The 24,930-nt window shown below is 39.8% G+C and overlaps 1 protein-coding gene and 1 non-coding gene across 2 annotated transcripts; one reads left to right on the forward strand and one right to left on the reverse strand.

Annotated features, from left to right (window-relative positions):
• Positions 1–5,630: 5,630 nt before the first annotated feature.
• Positions 5,631–7,303, reverse strand: LOC112734108 (uncharacterized). The gene is made up of 4 exons (XM_072210731.1): positions 7,108–7,303; positions 6,819–6,911; positions 6,111–6,571; positions 5,631–5,924 (listed from the first exon to the last, which is right to left on the reverse strand). Exons 1-4 carry the CDS (start codon positions 7,301–7,303, stop codon positions 5,631–5,633), a joined length of 1,044 nt encoding a protein of 347 aa, XP_072066832.1.
• Positions 7,304–24,214: 16,911 nt separating this feature from the next.
• LOC112739135 (small nucleolar RNA R71) lies at positions 24,215–24,318 on the forward strand. Its single transcript, XR_003170074.1, has one exon. It is a non-coding gene; the product is annotated as a small nucleolar RNA R71 (small nucleolar RNA).
• Positions 24,319–24,930: the final 612 nt, after the last annotated feature.

Genomic DNA, 24,930 nt, shown 5'->3' on the forward strand with positions numbered 1-24,930 from the left:
AATAATTTCACACATACATGTTCTAATTTTTTGAGGATTCATAATGAATTCGAATACTTGCTAGGGGCAATTAATATATTTGTACTCTTCGTACCTGTGTGGGTTTGACGGGATTGGATGAGACGAGTTTTTGGCATGTCAGAGCAAGATGGTTTTTGGTGTGAAATGAGATGGGTGGTACTTAAAATACTTCGATTTCTAACTACCACAACATTATATAAGATGAGGGATTTTTTTAAATAAATAAAAAATATTTTATTTATTAAAATAAATAATTTTAAAAATAATTACAAAAATACGTAGTATGTAGATAAGACAGAGCGAGTGACACGTATATATTTGTTTACAGTGTAAAAGAGATATATATTGTAAACTTATTTCGTTTACAGTTTACATAGTTTACACTGTAAATGAGATAAGAGTGGACGCGGCCTATATATACATGTCGTTGACAGCAACGTTCTGGGTCCCATTTCCAACCTTTTAACTACTTTTTCCTCTCTTCTATCATTTTCTGGCCATATCATTGAGTAACTCTAAGATGCGGCGTGCAGATGCACGTGATCCGGACATCAATTGACAGAACGCGACATGGCACGACGCTAGGGCAGTCGATTTCGCGATTAGTTTTGTTATTTTCATGTTTATGTTATCGCATATATATATATAGCCATGGTTAGGATACTTGTGAAGAACTGGTATAACTAAATGCATCGTTAGCAACAGGTCACTAATAGGGTATGATTTTAGGAATGTGGTTCAGTAATTAAGTTATTAAGTACATAATTATTAATTTAGATATTAAATGTTGTGGTAGATGTTTTACTTAAAGTTAACTTATTAATTATATGTTTCTTAATTTATTAACTTAGTTATTAACTATCCAAGTAAAAGTTATTTTTTAAGTAAACAATTATATAATTTTGTATTTATCTAAATTAAATTATTAAGTAAAAGTTTGTTAATTAAATTATTAATTATTTTAGTAAATATTTTTATTTTAATTAACATATTGAGGAGATATTTATTAATTAACTTAGTAATTATTAATGTAAAAGGTTTTATTTAAATAAATTCAGTTAGTGCATATTTGTAAATTTTTGTTAAATAAATGTATATAATAGTTAACTCAATTTATTATATCAATGCTCATTGGGATTTTATTTTTCTAATTATGATCATTTATTTTTTTGTCAGAGGTCTCGCCTACTTCTTCCTCGACGAGTGAGTCACACACTTGCACCACCAGACGCCATCGTCCCATATTTGAGGGAGGCTGGCTTCGGCGACACAGTGCATCTCAGGAACTTCGTCTTTGACAACTCCCTGATCATGGCATTCATGGAGTCGTGGAGCGCTGGCGTTCGGGGACCTACACGTTCCACCTGCCATGGGGTGAGTGCACTATCACCCTACAGGACGTTGCGTACCACCTCAAGCTACGTGCATATGGGGAGCCAGTGGGGGTGCTTCCGTGATTTCTATAGATGGTACGACACCAAGACTTGGGAGTTGGTGGAGCAACTACTTAGTGCCAGGCCTCTAATGGTTTAGCAGCAGGGAGCGCAGGGGAAGCTGTCTTTCTCCTTGAAATTGACATGGCTTCGAGAGCGAGTCCGACATATGACCGAGACCATTGATCTGGATACCTTCCAACAGTATGCGAGGTGTTACATCATGTTACTGATTGGGGGTTACCTGATGTCGGACAAATCGAACAATCTGGTCCATCTCCGGTGGCTGCCACTACTTGCCGACTTTCAGACGTGCTGTGGTTTGTCTTAGGGTTCGGCGGTGCTTGCATGGACCTACCATTCTCTGTGCTCTACAGCACACCGATGGACGACAGACATAGTTGGTTGCACTCTGCTATTAATGGCTTGGATATACTAGAGATTTCTACAGTGGTGTCTACTTGACCGACAGGTTTACATGTACCCTATGGCAGCGAGGTAGCCATCCTATATGGTTTGCTTGTGTTTCAAATTTGTAACTCATTATGATGTTTCATAAATTGAATTCGTATTATTCTTGCAACTGTTGACAGGTTGATAGGGTTGCCGCAGTAGAGCAGGGACCAGCACGAGCAGAGAATCTTCCGATGGCGTCTGTCGCTAGATCAGTTACTGATGTATGAGGTTAGCGATAAGATTTTACTCTCTTGTAGTTCCATGAATTACTTATCCTTTAATTTATCTTGTATCACTAATGATTACCTCATAACTTATGTTGCAGTTTGTCTGGACGCCGTACGATGACTCTACACCGCAGGCTATGTGCCCGCAGTGGATGCTGGATGAGGCAGAGTAGGAGACATAGATGTCTATTGTCCCCGTCATCTGCTTCAACATTGTCGAGTTTTACTAGGTTGATCGGACAAAGTGCCAGTTTAATGGCGAGTAGCCGGTGCCCGAGGCCCCAGTTAATGTCAACAGGTTCCTGATATTCACAAGACAAGGGGAGGATGTTTGGTGGCCTGATAGACTTGCCAACTGGTATGATCGCTGGAGGACATAATTTACAGAGGGCCACAGGATCTCTATTCAGCCGTGCTTTGACTATAGGCCTACACAAGAGTATTGGGATTGGAACTGGGGCGCTTGTCATGTTATGTAACACCCGGCCACACAGAGTCTTATGCTTAAGTCATAAAACTGAGGTGGCGAGATATTATGACCTCTAAAAGTAAAATCATATATATAATATAGGTAAAGAAGGGTTTTATCTAGGAGCCTTTTTAAGAAAAGTTAAACAAAAGCGTTAAACCGAAAAGCGCATTACTCACGTAAGCGATAAACATAAACTGGATAGGATAAGAGAAAAGTAACATATATATATATATACACACACACACACACACATAGAAAATACTTCCAAGGGTACAGATAACAAATCTTCTGACTCAGCTCGCGAAGTTAAAACCAACTAGAGCATATATACATATATACATATATACATGAGAATCCTAAAATGACCGAAAATACTGTTTACAGAACCTATTTCACTAAATCAACTTCTAGGAGGGATAAAGCATAATATGTATATATAATAGAGATATAAAAGTATCTATATATACATCAAAACCAAAATAAAGTCCCAAAACACAAGAGTCTTTCACTTTTAGAAGCTCTTAGTATGCCTCAGCAAGGTGCCTCACATCCTGCATCTGAAAATCACAAAATATGTATGGGGTAAGAACCAGAGCTTCTTAGCATGGTAACAGTGCCCACATAACTAACATATCAGGTCTCAGGAAAGCCAAAGGCAATCCTAGAACTTTCGGTATTTGATTCAACCTTATAAAACACAACTAAACCAAAAATTTAGGCGACTAACTAAGGATCTTCCTTCTAATCTAACACTCCCCTTTCCAACACCTCCGAACCTCCCAACCGCAATTGGAATTATTCGTTTTCAAACACAGATATTACCTAATAAGAAATCACAATTAGAATTCAGATACAATAGATAAACAGGTAGCAAGTACTTTATGTGATCAGTTAGGCAATCCAAACAAAGCACACTAAACAAAGACATAGATGCATATGATGCATGCCTATTCTATGGCTGATGAGTCTCATCTGTCAGTTATATAGCCAACCCAACAAGTCTTGGTAGCTAACTATTAGACTGTTCTTCTGTCGTGCATCCCCAAATCTCAAATCATACTCTTTCATTATTATATAACACACACCGATGTATATCCACGGGGTAGAGCTCATCCGGAAAGGTATAAGTGTCCGACCACACTTATGACATAGGGTCAACAGAGTATCGAGTCTCAACCTGGAACACGTGGTGGCAAGCCACTACTTTCACCTAGGGAAACTCGTATCTCAGATATTGGAAGTACAACAAATCACATAATCATTCAAATTCATATAATCATTACCAGCCATGATTCATTATCAATATAGCCATTCGGCTCATTACATAAACAGCACTTCTGCCATTATCAACATTCGCTTTACCTCTTTGTTCATCAACAAGATACTTCCTTCCATCACTATACCACACTCCACTACCCGAAGATAAATTATAAGGTTTTAAACAAGTGTTACAGGGGTTTTGAAAGCTAGAGGAATGCTTTTAAAAACTAAAATTTATGTTTCGAAAAACAGGGGACCATGTACGCAGGGGTGCTAACCCGAGGCGAGGTCCCATGTTGCGTGCTAACCTTTGCGTACGCAACCCCTAAAAAATTTGATTCTCGCGTACGCATACACCTACCTACATATGTGAGACACCAAACCCGAAGAGAATGGCTGCGCCGCATGCGAGGGTCTGCGTACGCGGATTCTACAAGATAGGCAAAATTTTTAAGTGTTGCAGAATTTCAGTTTTACACACCAAACTTTCGACGCGCATAACTTTTTCGTTTTAAAATATTTTTCATTCGTTCTTCAAACGGTGTAAACTTCTCGGACAAATTTTTATTCTGGAAAAGTTTGATAAAAATTGAAGGTCTGGTGGCGAAATTATGCCCTGCCAAAGTTGGCTATAAAATCAAAGATTTCATTAAAATACCAAGTCTCAACTTTCAAAACATTTAAATCTCAAACCCCTTTAAAACTTACCAAATCTGCATCAATCAAGTTCAATCATTCCTCAACACTCCTCATTTACTCCATAACACACCAATTCACAATTATAATCACTTCACACAATAATTCATATCCAAACAACATTATACATAATCATCAACTTATATATATAACCTAAGTTTTCACGACACATTATATTTAAATTATGAGAAACCAAAACTATACGTTGGCTGATTCTTCCTAATGCCTAGAACACCTCACAACTCAGCATTTTCCAAGCTTCTAAGACTCCCAGACCTCACTATACAGCCCTCTAGCCACCAAAGTTCAATCCAAGCTCCACATTCTAAATCTTGACTCTAATCAATAATAAATTCTCAATCTAACATCACAATTATCACCACAATCAATATAAAGCTCCCTAATTTAACATTCCACAAAGGGTTTGGGGGTGCTTACCTGACCCATAGCTCAAGTGAGCAAGACTTGACAATTTTCGCAAGTTAATTCGAATCTAAAACACCAAACCAACAAAATCTAAACATATACTCTTTTAATTTTGAAAATTAAGGGGTAGAGCAGATGGAAAAAAGAATGAAACTTACCTATGAAATTGTTTTGATGGATTCGTAGAGCTCGACGCGATGGTCGTGTGGCCATAAACGGTGCAGCGATCGGAGCTCGGGGTAGGAAGTTATGGGAACTTGAATTTGGACAAGGGTTTGAAGCACAAGGTTCTTCCCCCAAATGTGTTTGGCAGCGGGTGTTTCGTTTGGGAAGAGAAGGAAGATGAGCTCATAAGAGTTGGTGGGTTGGGTTGGGCCCCTTGCGCCCGTTTTGGGCCCGGTTTGGCCTATTCGGCCCAATTTTGGGCCAAATTCATTAAAATTAGTGTCAAAATTCTTATTTTAATTAGCTTTATCTCATTAAATTATAAAATTTAATTTTATAATTGTTTTGAATAAATATTAATTTATGAGTTAATTATTTATTAATTATTCAAGTTTTACATTCTACCTACCTAGTTAAGAATTTTGCCCACAAAATTTGAATTCAGTTACCTGAGAATAGGTGCGGGTAGTCTACTCACATCTCCGATTCAAGTTCCCAAGTGTGCTCATCAATACCAGCCCCGCTCCACGCAACCTTGACTAATGCAACTTCCTCTTCGCTCAACTGTTTAACACTAGTGTCGTCAATCCTGTTTGGAGTCACTTGAAGTGTCAAATCTTTTTTTAACTGGACGGATTCAGGTTCTAATACATGGCTGACATCAGGAGTGTACTTTCGAAACTGCGACACACGAAACATGTCGTGCAGGTTCAAAAGATGCGGTGCTAATGCGATTCTGTAGGCTACCGGCCCAATCCTCTTCAAAATCTGAAACGGACCGATATAACGAAGATTCAGCTTCTTTACTTTAATCGCTCTACCCACTCCGGTTGTCAGAGTAACCTTAAGAAAAATGTGATCCCCTTCCTTAAACTCTAAGGGTTTCTACCTCTGATCGGCGTAACTCTTCTGGCGACTCTGGGCAGTGAACACCCTGTTTTAGATTTTCTTGACCTGTTCAGTGGTTTCAGCTACAAATTCAAGCCCTAACAAACTTGATTCCCTAGCTTCATACCAACATAGCGGAGATTGACATTTTCTACCATACACTTCATACCAACATAGTGGAGATTGACATTTTCTACCATACAGAGCCTCATGAGGAGCCATTCCGATACTCGCATGGTAGCTGTTGTTGTACGCAAACTCCACTAGCGGCATATACCGATCCCAACTCGCGATTGGTCCAGTACGTAAGCCCTCAACATACCTTCCTGGGTTTGTTTGTATTGTCCTCTCAGATTGACCATCTATTTGAGGATGGTACGCTGTACTTAAGCTCAACTGGGTTCCAAAGGCTCTCTGAAATGCCCCCCAGAATCTTGAAGTGAAACGAGAATCTCGATCAGAAATTATGGTGGTAGGCAAATCATGTAGTCTCACAATCTCCTTTGTGTATAAACGTGCTAGCTCCTCTAGGGTACAGTTCATTCAAACAGGCAAGAAGTGAGCATATTTTGTCAATCGATCCACAATTACCCATACTCCATCAAAGCCGGTTCTGGTCCTTGGCAAACCAGATACGAAATCTATTATTATGCTTTTCCACTTCCATTGTGGAATTTCTAAAGGTTGAAGGGTTTTCGATGGTCTTTGGTGTTCAATCTTTACTTTTTGACAAGTTAGACTTTGAAACATGTGTCGCTATGTCATTTTTCATACCAGGCCACCAAAACATTGTCTTTAGATCATGGTACATCTTTGTGCTTCCAGGATGGATCGAGAACTTACTCTGATGGGCTTCTTTCACAATATCTTTCCGCAAATTCCCAATATTCAGTACGCAAATTCTCCTCTTGCAACCCCAGATTCCATCTCCATCCTACGAGACTCTCCATCGCTTTCCTATTTTAATTGCTGGTAATACCTTATGTAATTCTTGATCATTTTGTTGAGATTTCTCAATTTTAGCCTCAAAGGAACTCGAGTTCTGTAATTGGTTCAAACATACACAACCCAACCACTTCTTTAACTTCTAAACTCAGATTTTCAAATTCCTTCAATAGTTGCTCCTCTTTAAGCATCATCCATGTAGCACATAGTGATTTTCGACTCAAGGCGTCTGCTGCCACATTCGCTTTTTTCGGATGGTAAATTAGCTCAAAGTCGTAGTCCTTCAGTAACTCTATCCACCTCATCTGCCGCATATTAAGATCTCTCTGAGTAAAGAGATATTTCAAACTCTTGTGATTAGAGAAAAAGTTGGAATTTAACCCCATATAGGTAATGCATCCACACTTTCAGCTCGGATAATTAACTTCATGAGGTCTCAACTGTCGTGAAGCATATGCCACAATATTCCAGTGTTGCATCAGCACACACCCCAAACCCTTTAATGAAGCATCGCAGTACACCTCAAACGGTTCATTTGGTTTTGGTAACATGAGCACAGGCACTGTGGTCAACTTCTGCTTCAAAGCTTGAAAGCTTTCTTCGCACTCAGATGTCCAGACAAATGGCGCATCTTTGCGGGTTAACTTCGTCATTGGTAAAGCTATTTGTGAGAAACCTTTGATGAACCTCCGATAATAACCAGCTAAACCAAAAAAACTCCTTATCTTAGTTACTGATGTCGGTTGCCCCCAATCCATTACTACTTCTACCTTAGAATGATCTACAACTATCCCTTGTTTGCTTACTACATGGCTCAGAAACTTCACATCGTCCTTCCAAAACTCACACTTGGACAGTTTCGCATAGAGTTTCCTTTCCTTCAGTATCTGCAACATAGTTCTCAAGTGTTCTACATGCTCTTCTTCAGTCTTAATAAATCAGTATGTCAACAGTAAATACGACAACAAATTTATCCAGAAACAGATGGAAAATTCTGTTCATGTTGTCCGTGAACACTGCAAGAGCATTTGTCAAGCCAAAAAACATTACAGTGTACTCATAATGACCATAACGAGTTCTGAAGGCAGTCTTAGGGATATATTCGTCTCTCACCCGTATTTGGTGATAACTGAATCGCAAGTCAATCTTAGAGAAAACTCCGGCTCCTTATAGTTGGTCCATTAGATTGTCGATTCTCGGCAGTGGATATTTATTCTTTATCGTGACCTTGTTCAGTTGCCTGTAGTCCACACATAGACGCATACTTCCATCTTTCTTTTTCACCAGTAATACCGGTGCTCCCCACGGTAAAATGCTCGGACAAATGAAGTTCTTGCTCATTAATTTCTCAAGCTGAGAATTTAGGTTCAGTTAACTCTAAAGGAGACATTCTATATAGCGCAATCAATATTGGTCCTGCTCCAGGCACCAATTGAATCGCAAACTCGATTTATCGAGCAGGAGAAAATTCAGGAATGTACTTTGAAAACACTTTTGGAAATTCATTCACGACCGGGATCTGATCTAAACTTTTTTCCTCGCCCGTCACATTTGCAGCTAACAATATAATACTCTGACATTCACATCCACTACAGTTTACTATCATAGAGTTCAAATAGTACCACTTCGCCACAATCGGTCCTTCCGATCCTTCTGTCATAAAATGTATTGACCTTTCAGAACAGTCGAGCAGAACGCTGCACCAATCCAATCCCAAGATGAGATCAAGACCAATCATCGAAAAAAAATTAAATCATGGACAAATTCTCATTGTTGGACTTGGAATGAAACTTGTGGACAACTTAATCTTGTCACAACAGCTTCAGAGGTAGCATTATGCACATTCAAATCGCATCCCAACACCACTATCTTTAATTCTAATTCACTAGTCTTCTCAAATACTATGAATGAATGGGTTGCTCCATAATCAAATTAAGCATTCAAAATTTTATCAGCTATTTCACATTTACCTCGGATAAGTGTATTGGACCCCTCGGCACTCGCAATAGATGTAGTGAACACTTGCCCTAGTTGTTGTGCTCTCCTAGTACCTTGCCTCTGCTTCTCCGGACAGTTTGAGACTTTATGGCCGGCTCTACCACAAAAGTAGCATAGACCCCAACCGGCTCTGCATGGGGTTCCCAGATGATGACTCCCACATCTTGCACAAACTAGCTCGTTCTAAGGCTGCTTTCCAAACATTCTTCCCTGTTGATTATTATTGTTAGGCCTCAAGAACTTTATCTGACCCTGATTTTGCTATGGTATGAAACCTCCATGCTTGAAAGTCTGACCCCTACGAGAAAAGTTTCTTCCTTGGTTCTGTTGAAAAGGCATCCTATGGCTTCCTTTCTTGGCAGCTGCCTTCCTCACTTAATTTTCAGCAACCATGCTCTTATTTACCAATTTTGAGAAAGTCTTGATCTCCATTGGCCCTGCTGAGCCTAAGATATCGCTCCAAAGTCCTCCCTCATATTTAATGCACTTTCACTCCTCAAAATCTCCTAGAGCACCCTAACAGATTCAGAAAACCGACATAGTTTCTCAAATTTGTTTGTATATTTAGCCACTGACATTGCACCCTGCTTCAACTGTAGTAATTCGAGTTCTTTCGATGTCCTAACTGAATTCGGAAAGTATTTTTTGTAAAATTTAGCCTAAAAAACATCCCAGGATATAGCATTATTGCCCTGCTGCAGAAGGCGTCGTGTTCCTTGCCACTAAAGCAGTGCTTTCCCCATAAGCTGATAAGTTGCGAATTCAACGGACTGATCTTCAGGCACCAGTTGTACTTGTAATGCTCACTCCATTGCCTGAAACTAGTTATCGGCTTCTGTCAAATTTGTGGTTCCTCTGAAAACTGTTGGGTTAACCTTCAGAAATGCTGACAACATCATAGGCCCGTTTCTTCTATTTTCCCCATCACCATTGTTCATCTGTTGTCCGAGTGCTTCCTTAGTGGCTTGCATAGCCGCAACCATGTTCTCTAGAGCATTCACCATTTCAGGTTCCTCGTTACTGTTACGACCTCTCCCTCGACCACGACCGCATCCACGAGGCGCCATCTGGTTCCTGGTCACACCAAACAAGTGATATCAAGGTGATCAGTCTCAATATCGCAAGTCTAGTGCTTCGAAATCCCAAATGCATGCTCATGAACATTCATGCCACATATATCAGTTAGATATCCTAATAGCATGTAGACACACACACACACACAGAGTATGCATAGAAGCATAGTCAATCCGTCCCTCAGGCTCTACAGGAACGAACTGCTCTGATACCATAATGAAACACCCTGCCACACAGAGTCTTATGCTTAAGTCATAAAACTAAGGTGGCAAGATATTACGACCTCTAAAAGTAAAATCATATATATAATATAGGTAAAGAAGGGTTTTATCTAGGATCCTTTTTAAGAAAAGTTAAACAAAAGCGTTAAACCAAAAAGTGCATCACTCACGTAAGTAACATATATATATATACATAGAGAAGACTTCTAAGGGTACAGATAATAAAGCTTTTGACTCGGCACACGAAGTTAAAACCGGCCAGAGCATATATACATATATACATGAGAATCCCAAAATGACCTAAAATACTGTTTACAGAACCTGTTTCTCCAAATCAACTTCTAAGAGGGATAAAGCAAAATATACATATATAGTGGAGATATAAAAGTATCTATATATACATCAAAACCAAAAAAAAGTCCCAAAACACAAAAGTCATTTGCTTTCAGAAGCTTCCAGTATGCCTCAGCGAGGTGCCTCACATCTTGCATCTGAAAACCACAAAATATGTATGGAGTGAGAACTAGAGGTTTTCAGCTTGGTAACAGTGCCCACATAACTAACATATAAGGTTGCGGGAAAGCCAGAGGAGATCCTAGAACTTCAGATATTTGATTCAACCTTATAAAACACAACTAAACCAAAAATTTTGGCGTCTAACTAAGGATCTTCCTTCTAATCTAACGCTCCCCTTTCCAACTCCTCCGAACCTTTGGAAATATTTGTTTTCAAACACAGATATTACATGCAAAGAAACCGCAATTAGAATTCAGATACAACAGATAAGCAGTTAGCAAGTAGTTTATGTGATCAGTTAGGCATTCCAAACAAAGCACACCAAACAAACACATAGATGCATATGATGCATGCCTGTCCTATGACTGATGAGTCTCATCTATCGGTTATATAGCCAATCCGACAAGTCCTGGTAGCTATCCATTGAACTGTCCCTCTGTCATGCATCCCCAAATCTTAAATCATACTCATTCATAATCATATAACACACGCCGGTGTATATCGACAGGGGGGGAGCTCATCCAGAAAGGTATGAGTGCCCGGCCACACTTACGACATGGGTCAGCAGAGTATCGATTCTCAACCTGGAGCACGTGGTGGCAAGCCACTACTTTCACCTAGGGAAACTCGTATCTCAGATATTGGAAGTGAAACAAATCATATAATCATTACATAAACAACACTTTTGCCATTATCAACATTTGCTTTACCTCTTTCTTCATCAACAAGATACTTCCTTCCATCACAATACCACACTCCACTACCCAAAGACCAATTATAAGGCTTTAAACAAGTGTTACAAGGGTTTTGAAAGCTAGAGGAATACTTTTAAAAAATAAAATTTATGTTTTGGAAAATAGGGGTCTGCGTACGCGGCCCCTGCCCATGTACATGGGGGTGCTAACACGAGGCGAGGTCCCGCATTGCATTCTAACCTTCACGTATGCAACCCATCAAAAATTGGATTCTCGTGTACGCATACACCTACCCGCGTATGCGATACACCAAACCCAAAGAGAATGGTTGCCTCGCATGCGAGGGTTCGCGTACGCGGATTTTGCAGGATAGATAAAATTTTTAAGTGTTGCAGAATTTCAATTTTACACAACAAACTTTCGACGCGCATAACTTTTTCGTTTAAAAATATTTTTTATCCGTTCTTCAAACGGTGTAAACCTCTCGGACCAAATTTTCATTCTAGACAAGTTGATAAAAATTGAAGGTTTGGAGGCAAAATTACGCCGCGCCAAAGTTGGCCATAAAATCAAAGATTTCATTAAAATACCAAGCCTTAACTTTCAAAACATTTAAATCTCAAACCCTTTAAAACTTACCAAATCTGCATCAACCAAGTTTAATCATTCCTCAAGACCCCTCATTTACTCCATAACACACCAATTAATAATTATAATCACTTTACACAATAATTCATATCCAAACAACATTATACATCATCAAACACCACAAAATTGCATTATTCCATCACCATCAGCTTTCTCATACCACTAATCATCAACCCAACTATTCCACACCAATTTGATACAATATACGCTCCAGTACATGATTCAACCTATCCTAAGTCATCTACCTAAGTTTTCACGACATATTATATTTTAATTTTGAGAAACCGAAACCATACCTCGGCCGATTCCTCCTAATGCTTGGAAAATCTCACAACTCAGCATTTTCCAAGCTTCCAAGACTCCCAGACCTCACTAAATATCCCTCTAGCCAACAAAGTTTAATCCAAGCTCCACATTCTAAATCTTGACTCCAATTAACAATAAATTTTCAATCTAACATCACAATTATCACCACAATTAATATAAATCTCACTAATTCAACATTCCACAAAGGGTTTGGGGGTACTTACCTAAACCATAGCTCAAGTGAGCAATATCCACAATTCCCACAAGTTAATTCGAATCTAAAACACAAAACTAATAAAATTTCAACATATACTCTTTTAATTTTTGAAAATTAAGGGTTAGAGCAGTGATACAAGATGGAGGATCAATTCGCATGTGGGTTAGGAACTCGGTTATCCAAAGAAAACGGATTTTAACGTTGTAAGTATAGTCCCAACCTGACGAATTGACCCTTCGGATCAAATTGGAAATTCACAAGATATGTCACAAGCAAAACCAAATTAAAACCGAGAGTATTAGACTCCCGAGTCGTCTCCCTAGGAGCACTTTAGAACAATGAGCGTGCAATTCCGGTTGTAGTGATCAACGGATTGTGAATGAAGAAATGAACATATAAAGCAATAAAAAAATGCAAAATTGTAATGATTGAACGCATTAAGAAATTAAAGAACCGGCTATGTAATATAAACCAGTAAAGTATGAAAGAAATCAACATATAAAGGTATACAAGATTGAAAGCATAAAGAAAAAGAGTCTTGGCTTGGAGTGAGCTAAGGGTCCTTTCCTTGTTGAAACCACAACTATGACAATTATGATGGATTAGTCTCACTTGATCAACCCTCACATCGGAAGATAAGTTAAATTAGCATAAGTGTTCTTAACCCACAAATCCTAACTTGCTTGCTAATTACCTTAGCAACAAATTAGCATTAATGGGAACAAAAACAATTAACAACCCGAGAATTGAAACTAAATGTTGGACATTCCAACTCTAGGGACCCAATTGCTCACTTTCCCCTAGCCAAGAACCAAAAATTTAGCCTAAAACCATGCTTGACATTTTGTCAAACACTTGGTAGACAAAAAGCTTAAACATGAGGAAAATGAGTAAAGACTTGAAACTAAAGCAACAATTGATCTCAATCAACAAAGATAACACAATAGAGCATATAATCAACATCCAACATCAAATTCATCAACAAAAAATTGAGATAGCAAGAGAAAAGCAAAATTGAACTTTAACTTGTATTAGAAGAAAGAGCAATGACAATGTAACTATAAAGAATAATAACAAGAAATTACTTACAATGAGAGCTTGCAAAATCCAAGATCAAAAATGGAAATGGCACTTGAATGTAAGACCCTAATATAAACCCTAATAGAGATGATGAAAAACTTAGAGAAAAACTAAACTAAAACTTCCTACCACTACTCCTAAACTATACTGAAATGATATCCTATGTTATGGCTTCATTCTTCCCCCCAATATGATCTAGAAGACTTCAGAAATGGGCCTCCAAAGCCCTCAAATCGTAAGGCACGTGCTATTTTAATGAAGTCATGTGCGGACACCTGTGTGGACGCACAGACGCGTGCGTCTGCACACTTCACGAGAAATTCAGGCCTGTGTGGACGCACCGGAAGGTGTGCGTACGCACACTACGCGATGCATGGCTGGACGCGCGACGCGCTCGCTGCACTACACGTCCTCTGCTTGGAAGGCTGTGCATATGCACAGGTAGCTATTCGCACGCACATGTCTCTGAGCTCACTCCTTTGATTTTTCTTGCTTCCTCCACTTTGCATGCTCTTCTTCCATTTTCACCAATCCATTCCTACCTTATACACCTGAAAGCACTTCATCAAAAATATCAAGGCATCAAATAGAAGGCAAATGGAATAAAATAGATCAAATTAAGTATAAAAGAGCATATTTTCATGATCAAGGATAAATTGGGAGGAGAGATCAAAAGCATGCTATTCAAGGGAATAAGTGTGAGTTTATGTGATGAAAATCCATTCAATTTTAACCAAAAATCATCATCAAATATGGATTCATCAATTCCCCCACACTTAAACACTAGCATGTCCTCATGCTAAACACACAAAGGAGATAGATGAAAAGGGAGAATGACTTATGCTATATACTACTTAAATGCATGCAACTATCTAAAAACTAATCTCTAGTATGTATTATGATAAGAGTTGGTAGAATCAAACCATGAAATTCTAATCCATCACAAGAGAAATTTGCATTAAGATCAATGTCCAAAGAATTGAATTGAAGTTATCAAAACTATCCAATCAGACAACTTGCAAGAAGACGCGATATGAGGTGTAAAAACATGGAATTGAGCGATCGAACCCCTCACCGGATGTGTATCCACTCAATTCGCTCAGTGTTTAGGGTTTTACCACTCAATTCTCTTTTTATCATGCTTTTCAAAGACATGCAATTCATCTAACAATCAACTAGTATTAATGCATGAATAACAAATATCATAAGGTCTTTAAAGGAATGTAATGGGGCTAGGGTTTCGGTAGGATGAAGTTTGGTCAAGTGGGCTTAAAGAATTAATTCTTTGATTAGCTTGAATGTCCACCTAATCCTACATCACCTATATACACATAACAATGCAACCTTCTCACCCATTTCCTTTTTATATCTCATCTTACTCATGCAATTTCTTTTCAAACATGGCATATGTATCCTTTATTTGCACTTTTTATTCATACTTTGTTATGCATTAGTTTTTTTTTTAAATTGAACTATGAATGCATATGTTTCAATTAATGGAATGCATGAGTATTACCTAATTACCAAAAATTTTCACGAAGAATTCATGCCTTTATCACCAATGCTTCCTAAACTTCCCCCACACTTAGAATTTACACACTAATCCACCCAAGCTAATCAAGGAATAATTCAAGGACATCAATGGTTTTCCGCTTAAGGGGAGTAATGTGCTATCATTAGAATAAAAGGGATTCATAGGCTCAAAGGGGTTCACAAAGGTGAATGCAAGGTTGGCCATATAGGTTAGTGAGTTTATCATCAAAGATGGCCTCAATCATGCTAAATGCATCCAAACACAAATACAGGACATAAAGAATCATGCAAATCAATGATCACAATAAAAAGGAGTATAATCGCACACAAGAACAACATTGTGGTTGAAAAATACAACCATCTATTAAAACTCGAATCTCACAAGGTATGTTGTTCGAGCTCCTTTTTCCATGTTCTACAAGCAAAATGCTCTAAGCAAGTTGGTAAAATAAATTTTCCTCAATTCAATCAATGGTATGCCCTTAGAAAAGTATTTCATGGGAATTCCTTAGTGTTTCCACACTTATTCATCATATCATGCAAGATGTAAATATTAACTATTAAATATTCATAAACGATAAAGAAATATTCACAGCAAACCAAACAAGATGCAATAGAAATAAAACTACTCAAAAATAAAGAAAAAGTACTACAAGAGACATTGTAAAGTGTCTTTAAGAAAAAAATTTTTTTACCCCCTTGAAGTCATCGATCCTCCCCCACACTTAAATTGTGCACGGTCCTTCGTGCATGCTCGCGATCCGGGAAGATGAAGAGGGGGCCACCTTCAGCTGGTGGACTCAGAAATGGGATGGTCAACTGCGTCAAGCTCCTCCCCAGCTAGCTCGGATGAAGGTGTAGGAATCGGGCCGGGGTCTCTTCCTTCTAACCTTGCCGCTATCCACTCAAAACGCTTGTGCTCCAAATGCTCCATGTGGTAGATATCGTGCAAGATGTCGCGGAATAGATCCGGAAGAGGACGGGAAGAAAGGTAAAGCAGTTGATAGGGTCGGTGGACTTGATGGTGGTGCTATGGGTGCCTTCCTCTTGGAGGGAGTTGTTTTTGTTGATCTTTCCAAATCTCCCCTCAGAATGAATTTGTTGCCTCTAGGAAACTCAAGCATTCTATCCATTGGTCGCCTTTCTATCCCCGCTGCATTTGCTAAATGCCTCACTATCGATGGAAATAGAATGCTGACGTTCTTCTTCTCAATCGATTTCCAAATCGATTTGCGCAATAAAGGCAAGATGGCTATATACTTTCCTTTCATAATAGCCCAAAGCAGCAAAGCAGTTTTGAATCTCACATGGGTAGTGTGGGTGCTCGGGATAATGTAGTCTACCACAATCTGATGCCATATACGAGCTTCAGCATTCAAATCAGAGTATGCAATACTAGCGGGAACAGAATTCTTCCCTTTGCTATACTCCCAAGATGCACCAGGATGGCCTATTCTCTTAAGAATGGGGGTCAAAGATACTTTTCCTTTGAAGACATCCACTTTTAGCTTGACATACTCATCCTTCTCAAGTGGAATGTGGGGGATGTTGAGGATTGTTTCGAGAGCTTGATCAGATGTATTCAACATCTTTCCCCGGAGGAAAACTGAGTCAGCTTCCCAAGCTTGATAATTCGCATAAAATTCCTGCACCATGGTTTCATTAACTTCAATGGGTTCTCGCTCAAGAAACTCCCAATGAAGCGAGGCAATCCTTTGGTGGATAACTACCTTATATTGACTTGGTACCTTCAACGGGCGCTCCCAATGGATGGTACGCTTCTCAATAGCTTCGAATTGAGAGTTGGCTCTTCGGTTAACCAATGTGTCCGGTTTAGTTCCTTGACGATGCGGCCATATTTTAGGAGGGTGAGCGGTAGTGTGTTCAACCGGTGAGGTAACCGGTGCCTTACCCTTCTTTCTTATCCTGAAAATACAATAAAAGGAATTTGAGACCGTAGGGCAACATAAAGTAAAAATGATTGAGGAAGCACGATTAAGATTAAAAGAAGCTTGTATAAGTGGTGTGATTTACAAAAATACGGTGTATATATTCCACTAAGTGCGCGGTTAGAATACACACACCGGCAGGACATCGCGACAATCACACCCTAAGGCAATTAACAACTCGAAGCTTTAAGCAAGCACCAAAAGGGAATTAGCAATTGTTCATTCTCAAGAAGGGGTAATCACCCATACAGTGGTCTTAATTTGAGTGCAAAAGATGTTTGATCAAGACATCAACTAAGGTTCATGCTCGTTGTACCGGGATTACCATATAAAAATTTTTTGATAAACAACGGCAAATGAATTCATATCACACAATGCATTTGTGGTGCACGAAATTGTGATCTCCAGGCTCGAACAAATCCTGGTAATGGCTCCAAAGCTTGGTGCTTTGATCTTAATTCATAATTGTCACAACTTCGATACAACTAACCAGCAAGTGCACTGGGTCGTCCAAGTAATACCTTACGTGAGTAAGGGTTGAATCCCACGGAGATTGTTGGTATGAAGCAAGCTATGGTCACCTTGTAAATCTCAGTCAGGCGGATATAAAGTGATAATGTTGTTTTCGAATATTATATAATAAAATAGGGATAGAGATACTTATGTAAATCATTGGTAGGAATTTCAGATAAGCGAATGGAGATGCTTTTCGTTCCTCTGAACCTCTGCTTTCCTGCTATCTTCATCCAATCAGTCTTACTCCTTTCCATGGCTGGCTTTATGCAAGGGCATCACCGTTGTCAGTGGCTACATCCCCTCCTCTCAGTGAATAATATGCTCACGCACCCTGTCACGGCACGACTATTCATCTGTCGGTTCTCGATCATGCTGGAATAGGATTCACCCTCCTTTTGCGTCTGTCACTAACGCCCAACAATCGCGAGTTTGAAGCTCGTCACAGTCATTCAATCATTGAATCCTACTCAGAATACCACAGACAAGGTTTAGACCTTCTGGATTCTCTTGAATGCCGCCATCATTCTAGCTTACGCCACGAAGATTCTGGTTAGGAGATCTAAGAGACACTCATTCTAGCTTAATTCATGTAGAACAGAAGTGTTTGTCAGGCACGCGTTCATAAGGGAGAAGGATGATGAGCGTCACACATAATCATCACCTTCATCACGTTCTTGGGTGCGAATGGATATCTTAGAAGCGAAATAAGAAGAATTGAATAGAAAACAGTAGTACTTTGCATTAATCTTTGAGGAACAGCAGAGCTCCACACCTTAATCTATGGAGTGTAGAAACTCTACCGTATGAAAATACATAAGTGAAGGTCCAGGCATGGCCGAGATGGCCAGCCCCCTAAACGAGATCAATAGTCTCCTAAGATGAACAATGGATTAAAACTGAGACCAAAGATGGTCAAAAAGACTAGTAAAAGGTCCTATTTATAATAAACTAGCTACTAAGGTTTACATGAGTAAGTAATTGATGCATAAATCCACTTTCTGGGCCCACTTGGTGTGTGTTTGGGCTGAGCTTAAGTGTAGCACGTGCAGAGGCCATTTGTGGAGTTGAACGCCAGTTTCTGTGCCAGTTTGGGCGTTCAACTCTGGTTTTGGATCCTTTTCTGGTGCTGGACGCCAGATTTGGGCAGAAGGCTGGCGTTGAACGCCAGTTTACGTTATTTATTCTTGGCCAAAGTATGGACTATTATATATTGCTGGAAAGCCCTGGATGTCTACTTTCCAACGCGATTGAAAGAGCGCCATTTCGAGTTCTGTAACTCCAGAAAATCCACTTTGAGTGCAGGGAGGTCAGAATCCAACAGCATCAGCAGTGCTTCTTCAACCTCTGAATCTGATTTCTGCTCAAGTCCCTCAATTTCAGCCAGAAAATACTTGAAATCACAGAAAAACACACAAACTCATAGTAAAGTCCAGAAATGTGAATTTAACATAAAAACTAATGAAAACATCCCTAAAAGTAACTAGATCCTACTAAAAACAATGTCAAAAAGCGTATAAATTATCCGCTCATCACAACACCAAACTTAAATTGTTGCTTGTCCCCAAGCAACTGAAAATCAGATAGGATAAAAAGAAGAGAATATACTATAAATTCCAAACTATCAATGAAACAGAGCTTCAATCATATGAGCGGGACTTATAGCTTTTTGCCTCTTGAATAGTTTTGGCATCTCACTCTATCCATTGAGGTTCAGAATGATTGGCATCTATAGGAACTTCAGATTTCGAATAGTGTTATTGACTCTCCTAGTTCAGTATGATGATTCTTGAACACAGCTTCTTTATGAGTCTTGGCCGTGGCCCTAAGCACTTTGTTTTCCAGTATTACCACCGGATACATAAATGCCACAGACACATAATTGGGTGAACCTTTTCAGATTGTGACTCAGCTTTGCTAAAGTCCCCAATTAGAGGTGTCCAGGGTTCTTAAGCACACTCTTCTTTTGCTTTGGACCTTGACTTTAACCGCTCAGTCTCAAGTTTTCACTTGACACCTACACGCCACAAGCACATGGTTAGGGACAGCTTGGTTTAGCCGCTTAGACCAGGATTTTATTCCTTTTAGGCCCTCCTATCCACTGATGCTCAAAGCCTTGGGATCCTTTTTATTTCCCTTGCCTTTTGGTTTTAAGGGTTATTGGCTTTTTGCTCTTGCCTCTTGGTTTTAAGAGCTTTGGCTTTTTCTGCTTGCTTTTTCTTTTTCTTTCTATATTTTTTTTCCCTATTTTTTTTTCTGCAAGCTTTGTTCTTTGCTGCTTTTTCTTGCTTCAAGAATCATTTTTATGATTTTTCAGATTATCAAATAACATGTCTCCTAGTCATCATTCTTTCAAGAGCCAACATATTTAACATTCTTAAACAACAACTTCAAAAGACATGCACTGTTCAAGCATACATTCAGAAAACAAGACACATTGTCACCACATCAATATAATTAAACTAAGTTCAAGGATAAATTCAAAACTCATGTACTTCTTGTTCTTTTGAATTAAAACATTTTTCATTTAAGAGAGGTGATGGATTCATAGGACATTCATAACTTTAAGACAAAGTTACTAACTACTAATGATCATGTAATGAAGACACAAACATAGATAAGCACATAACATATAAAACGAAAAACAGAAGAAAGAAGAACAAGGAATGAATCCACCTTAGTGATGGTGGCATTTCCTTCTTGAGGAACCAATGATGTCCTTGAGCTCTTCTATGTCTCTTCCTTGTCTTTGTTGCTCCTCCCTCATTGCTTTTTGATCTTCTCTTATTTCATGAAGCATGATGGAGTGCTCTTGATGTTCCACCCTTAGTTGTCCCATATTGGAACTTAATTCTCTTAGGGAGGTGTTGATTTGCTCCCAATAATTTTGTGGAGGAAAGTGCATTTGAGGCATCTCCGGAACCTCATGGTAATGAGTTTCTTGCGCCTCTTGAGCTCCATGAATGGGCTCTCTTGCTTGCTCCATCTTCTTCTTAGTGATGGGCTTCTCTTCCTTAATAGGAATGTCTCCTTCTATGAAAGCTCCAGCTGAGTAACATAGATGGCAAATGAGGTGAGGGAAGGCTAACCTTGCCATAGTGGAGGACTTGTCAGCCACTTTGTAGAGTTCTTGAGATATAATCTCATGAACTTCCACCTCTTCTCCAATCATGATGCTATGGATCATGATGGCCCGGTCTATAGTAACTTCAGACCGGTTGCTAGTGGGAATGATTGAGCATTGAATGAACTCCAACCATCCTCTAGCTATAGGCTTGAGGTCCAATCTTCTTAGTTGAACCGGCTTGCCTTTGGAGTCAACCTTCCATTAAGCTCCTTCTACACATATGTCCATAAGGACTTGGTCCAACCTTTGATCAAAGTTGACCCTTCTAGTGTAGGGGCGTTCATCTCCTTGCATCATGGGCAAGTTAAACGCCAACCTCATATTCTCCGGACTAAAATCTAAGTATTTCCCCCGAACCATTGTAACATAGTTCTTTGGATTCGGGTTCTTACTTTGATCATGGTTCTTGGTGATCCATGCATTGGCATAGAACTCTTGAACCATTAGGATGCCGACTTGTTGGATGGGATTTGTTAGAACTTCCCAACCTCTTCTTTGAATTTCATGTCGGATCTCCGGATACTCATTTCTTTTGAGTTTAAAAGGGACCTTAGGGATCACCTTCTTCTTGGCCACAACATCATAGAAGTGGTCTTGATGGGCTTTGGAGATGAACCTTTCCATCTCCCATGACTCGGATGTGGAAGCTTTTATCTTCCCTTTCCCTCTTCTAGAGGATTCTCCGGTCTTAGGTGCCATCAATGGTAATGGAAAAACAAAAAAAGCTATGCTTTTACCACACCAAACTTAGAATATTGCTCGCCCTCGAGCAATAAACAAAAGAATAGAAGAAGAAGAAGAAGAAATATGGAGAGGGAGAGGGAGATGTGGTTTCGGCTAAGGAGAGTGTAGAGGGGTGTGTTGTGTGAATTTGATGAAGAATGGAGGTCTTTATATAGGGAAGGGAGGGGGGGTTAAGGTTCGGCCATATGGGTGGGTTTGGGTGGGAAATTGGTTTTGAATTTTGAAGGTAGGTGGAGTTTATGAGGTAGGTTTATTGGGAAGAGTGGATGGATGTGAGTGGTGAAGAGGTGATGGGGAAGAGAGTTTGAGGTGATTGGTGAAGGGTTTTTGGGGAAGAGTGCTTATGGGGTTGTGTGAAAGAGAGTGGTGTGAAAAAGTGAGTGGAGGTAGGTGGGGATCCTGTGGGGTCCACAGATCCTGAGTGGATCCTGTGGGGTCCACAGATCCTAAGTGGATCCTGTGGGGTCCACAGATCCTGAGGTGTTCAAGGAATTACATCCCTGCACCCATTAGGCATGTAAAAATGCCTTTGTATCCAACTCTGGGCGTTCAGCGCTAGGTTGGTGGCCATTTTGGGCGTTCAACGCCCATTTGTGTGCCATTTCTGGCGTTGAACGCCAGAACCATGCCTGTTCTGGCGTTCAGCGCCCAGAAGCTGCCCATTTTGGGCGTTCAGCGCCAGAACCATGCTCTGTTCTGGTGCTGAACGCCAGACAGATGCTTCTCCAGGGTGTAATTTTTCTTCTGCTGTTTTTGATTCCGTTTTCAATTTTTATATTTATTTTGTGACTCCACATGATCATGAACCTAAGAAAACATGAAAAACAATAAAAATAAAAATTAGATAAACATTGGGTTGCCTCCCAACAAGCGCTTCTTTAATGTCAATAGCTTGACAGTGGGCTCTCATGGAGCCTCACAGATGTGCAGAGCTTTGTTGAGACTCTCCAACACCAAACTTAGAGTTTGGATATGGGAGTTCAACACCAAACTTAGAGTTTGGTTGTGGCCTCCCAACACCAAACTTAGAGTTTGACTGTGGGGGCTCTGGTTGACTCTGCTTTGAGAGAAGCTTTTCAAGCTTCCTCTCCATGGTTGCAGAGGGAGATCCTTGAGTTTTGAATACAAGGGAGTTCTCATTCCATTGAAGGACTATTTCACCTCTGTCAACATCAATCACAGCTCTTGCTGTGGCCAGGAAAGGTCTTCCTAGGATGATGGATTCATCCTCTTCCTTTCCAGTATCCAGGACTATGAAATCAGCAGGGATGTAAAGGCCCTCAATATTTACTAATACATCTTCTACTTGTCCATAAGCCTGTTTTCTTGAGCTGTCTGCCATCTCTAGTGAGATTTTAGCAGCTTGCACCCCATAGATTCCTAGTTTCTCTATTAGAGAGGGGCATGAGGTTTATTCCTGAACCAAGGTCACACAGAGCTTTAAAGATCATAGTGCCTATGGTACAGGGTATTATGAACTTTCCAGGATCCTGTCTCTTCTGAGGCAATGTCAGTTGATCCAGATCACTTAGTTCATTGAAGAACAGGGGAGGTTCAACTTCCCAAGTATCAATGCCAAATAATTTGGCATTCAGCTTCATGATTGCACCAAGAAACTTGGCAGTTTGCTCTTCAGTATCATCCTCATTCTCTTCAGAAGAGGAATACTCATCAGAGCTCATGAAGGGCATAAGGAGGTTCAATGGAATCTCTATGGTCTCTAGATGAGTCTCAGATTCCTTTGGTTCCTCAGAGGGAAGCTCCTTATTGGTCACTGGACGTCCCAGGAGGTCTTCCTCCTTGGGATTCACGTCCTCCTCTCCCTTATTGGGTTCGGCCATGGCACTTATGTCAATGGCCTTGCACTCTCCTTTTGGGTTCTCTTCTGTATTGCTTGGGAGAGTACTAGGAGGGATTTCAGTGATCCTTTTACTCAGCTGGCCCACTTGTGCTTCCAGATTTCTAATGGAAGACCTTGTTTCATTCATGAAACTTACAGTGGCCTTAGATAGATCAGAGACTAGATTTCCTAAATTAGAAGCATTTTGTTCAGAGTTCTCTGTCTGTTGCTGAGTTGATGATGGAAAAGGTTTGCTATTGCTAAACCTGTTTCTTCCACCATTATTAAAGCCTTGTTGGGGCTTTTGATCCTTCCATGAGAAATTTGGATGATTTCTCCATGTTGAGTTATAGGTGTTTCCATAAGGTTCACCTAAGTAATTTACCTCTGCTATTGCAGGGTTCTCAGGATCATAGGCTTCTTCTTCAGAAGATGCCTCTTGAGTACTGTTGGATGCAGCTTGCATTCCATGCAGACTCTGAGAGATCATATTGACTTGCTGAGTCAATATTTTATTCTGAGCCAATATGGCATTCAGAGTATCAACCTCAAGAACTCCCTTCTTCATAGGCGTCCCATTACTCATAGGATTCCTTTCAGAAGTGTACATGAACTGGTTATTAGCAACCATGTCAATGAGTTCTTGAGCTTCTGCAGGCGTTTTCTTTAGGTGAATGGATCCACCTGCAGAGGTATCCAATGACATCTTAGATAACTCAGACAGACCATCATAGAATATATCCAGGATGGTCCATTCTGAGAGCATGTCAGAAGGACACTTTTTGGTCAACTGTTTGTATCTTTCCCAAGCTTCATAGAGGGATTCACCTTCTTTCTGTCTGAAGGTTTGAACATCAGCTCTAAGCTTGCTCAGCTTTTGAGAAGGAAAGTACTTGGCTAAGAAAGCCGTGACCAGCTTATCCCAAGAGTTCAGGCTGTCCTTGGGTTGAGAATCCAACCATAATCTAGCTCTGTCTCTTACAGCAAAAGGGAAAAGCATGAGCCTGTAGACTTCAGGATCTACTCCATTAGTCTTAACAGTATCACATATCTGCAAGAATTCAGTTAAGAACTGAAAAGGATCTTCAGATGGAAGTCCATGAAACTTGCAGTTCTGCTGCATCAGAGAAACTAACTGAGGTTTCAGCTCAAAGTTGTTTGCTCCAATGGCAGGAATGGAGATGCTTCTTCCATGTAAATTGGAATTAGGTGCAGTAAAGTCACCAAGCATCTTCCTTACATTATTGTTGGGTTCGGCTGCCATCTCCTTTACTTGTTCGAAATTTTCAATCAAGTTGTTTCTGGATTGTTGTAATTTAACTTCTCTTAATTTTCTCTTCAGAGTCCTTTCAGGTTCTGGATCAGCTTCAACAAGAATGCCTTTTTCTCTGTCCCTGCTCATAAGAAAGAGGAGAGAAAAAGAAAAGAAGAGGAATCCTCTATGTCACAGTAAAGAGGATCCTTATTTTTAGTAGAAGAA

The sequence above is a fragment of the Arachis hypogaea genome, chromosome 13, assembly GCF_003086295.3.
Source record: "Arachis hypogaea cultivar Tifrunner chromosome 13, arahy.Tifrunner.gnm2.J5K5, whole genome shotgun sequence".
NCBI lineage: Eukaryota > Viridiplantae > Streptophyta > Magnoliopsida > Fabales > Fabaceae > Arachis > Arachis hypogaea.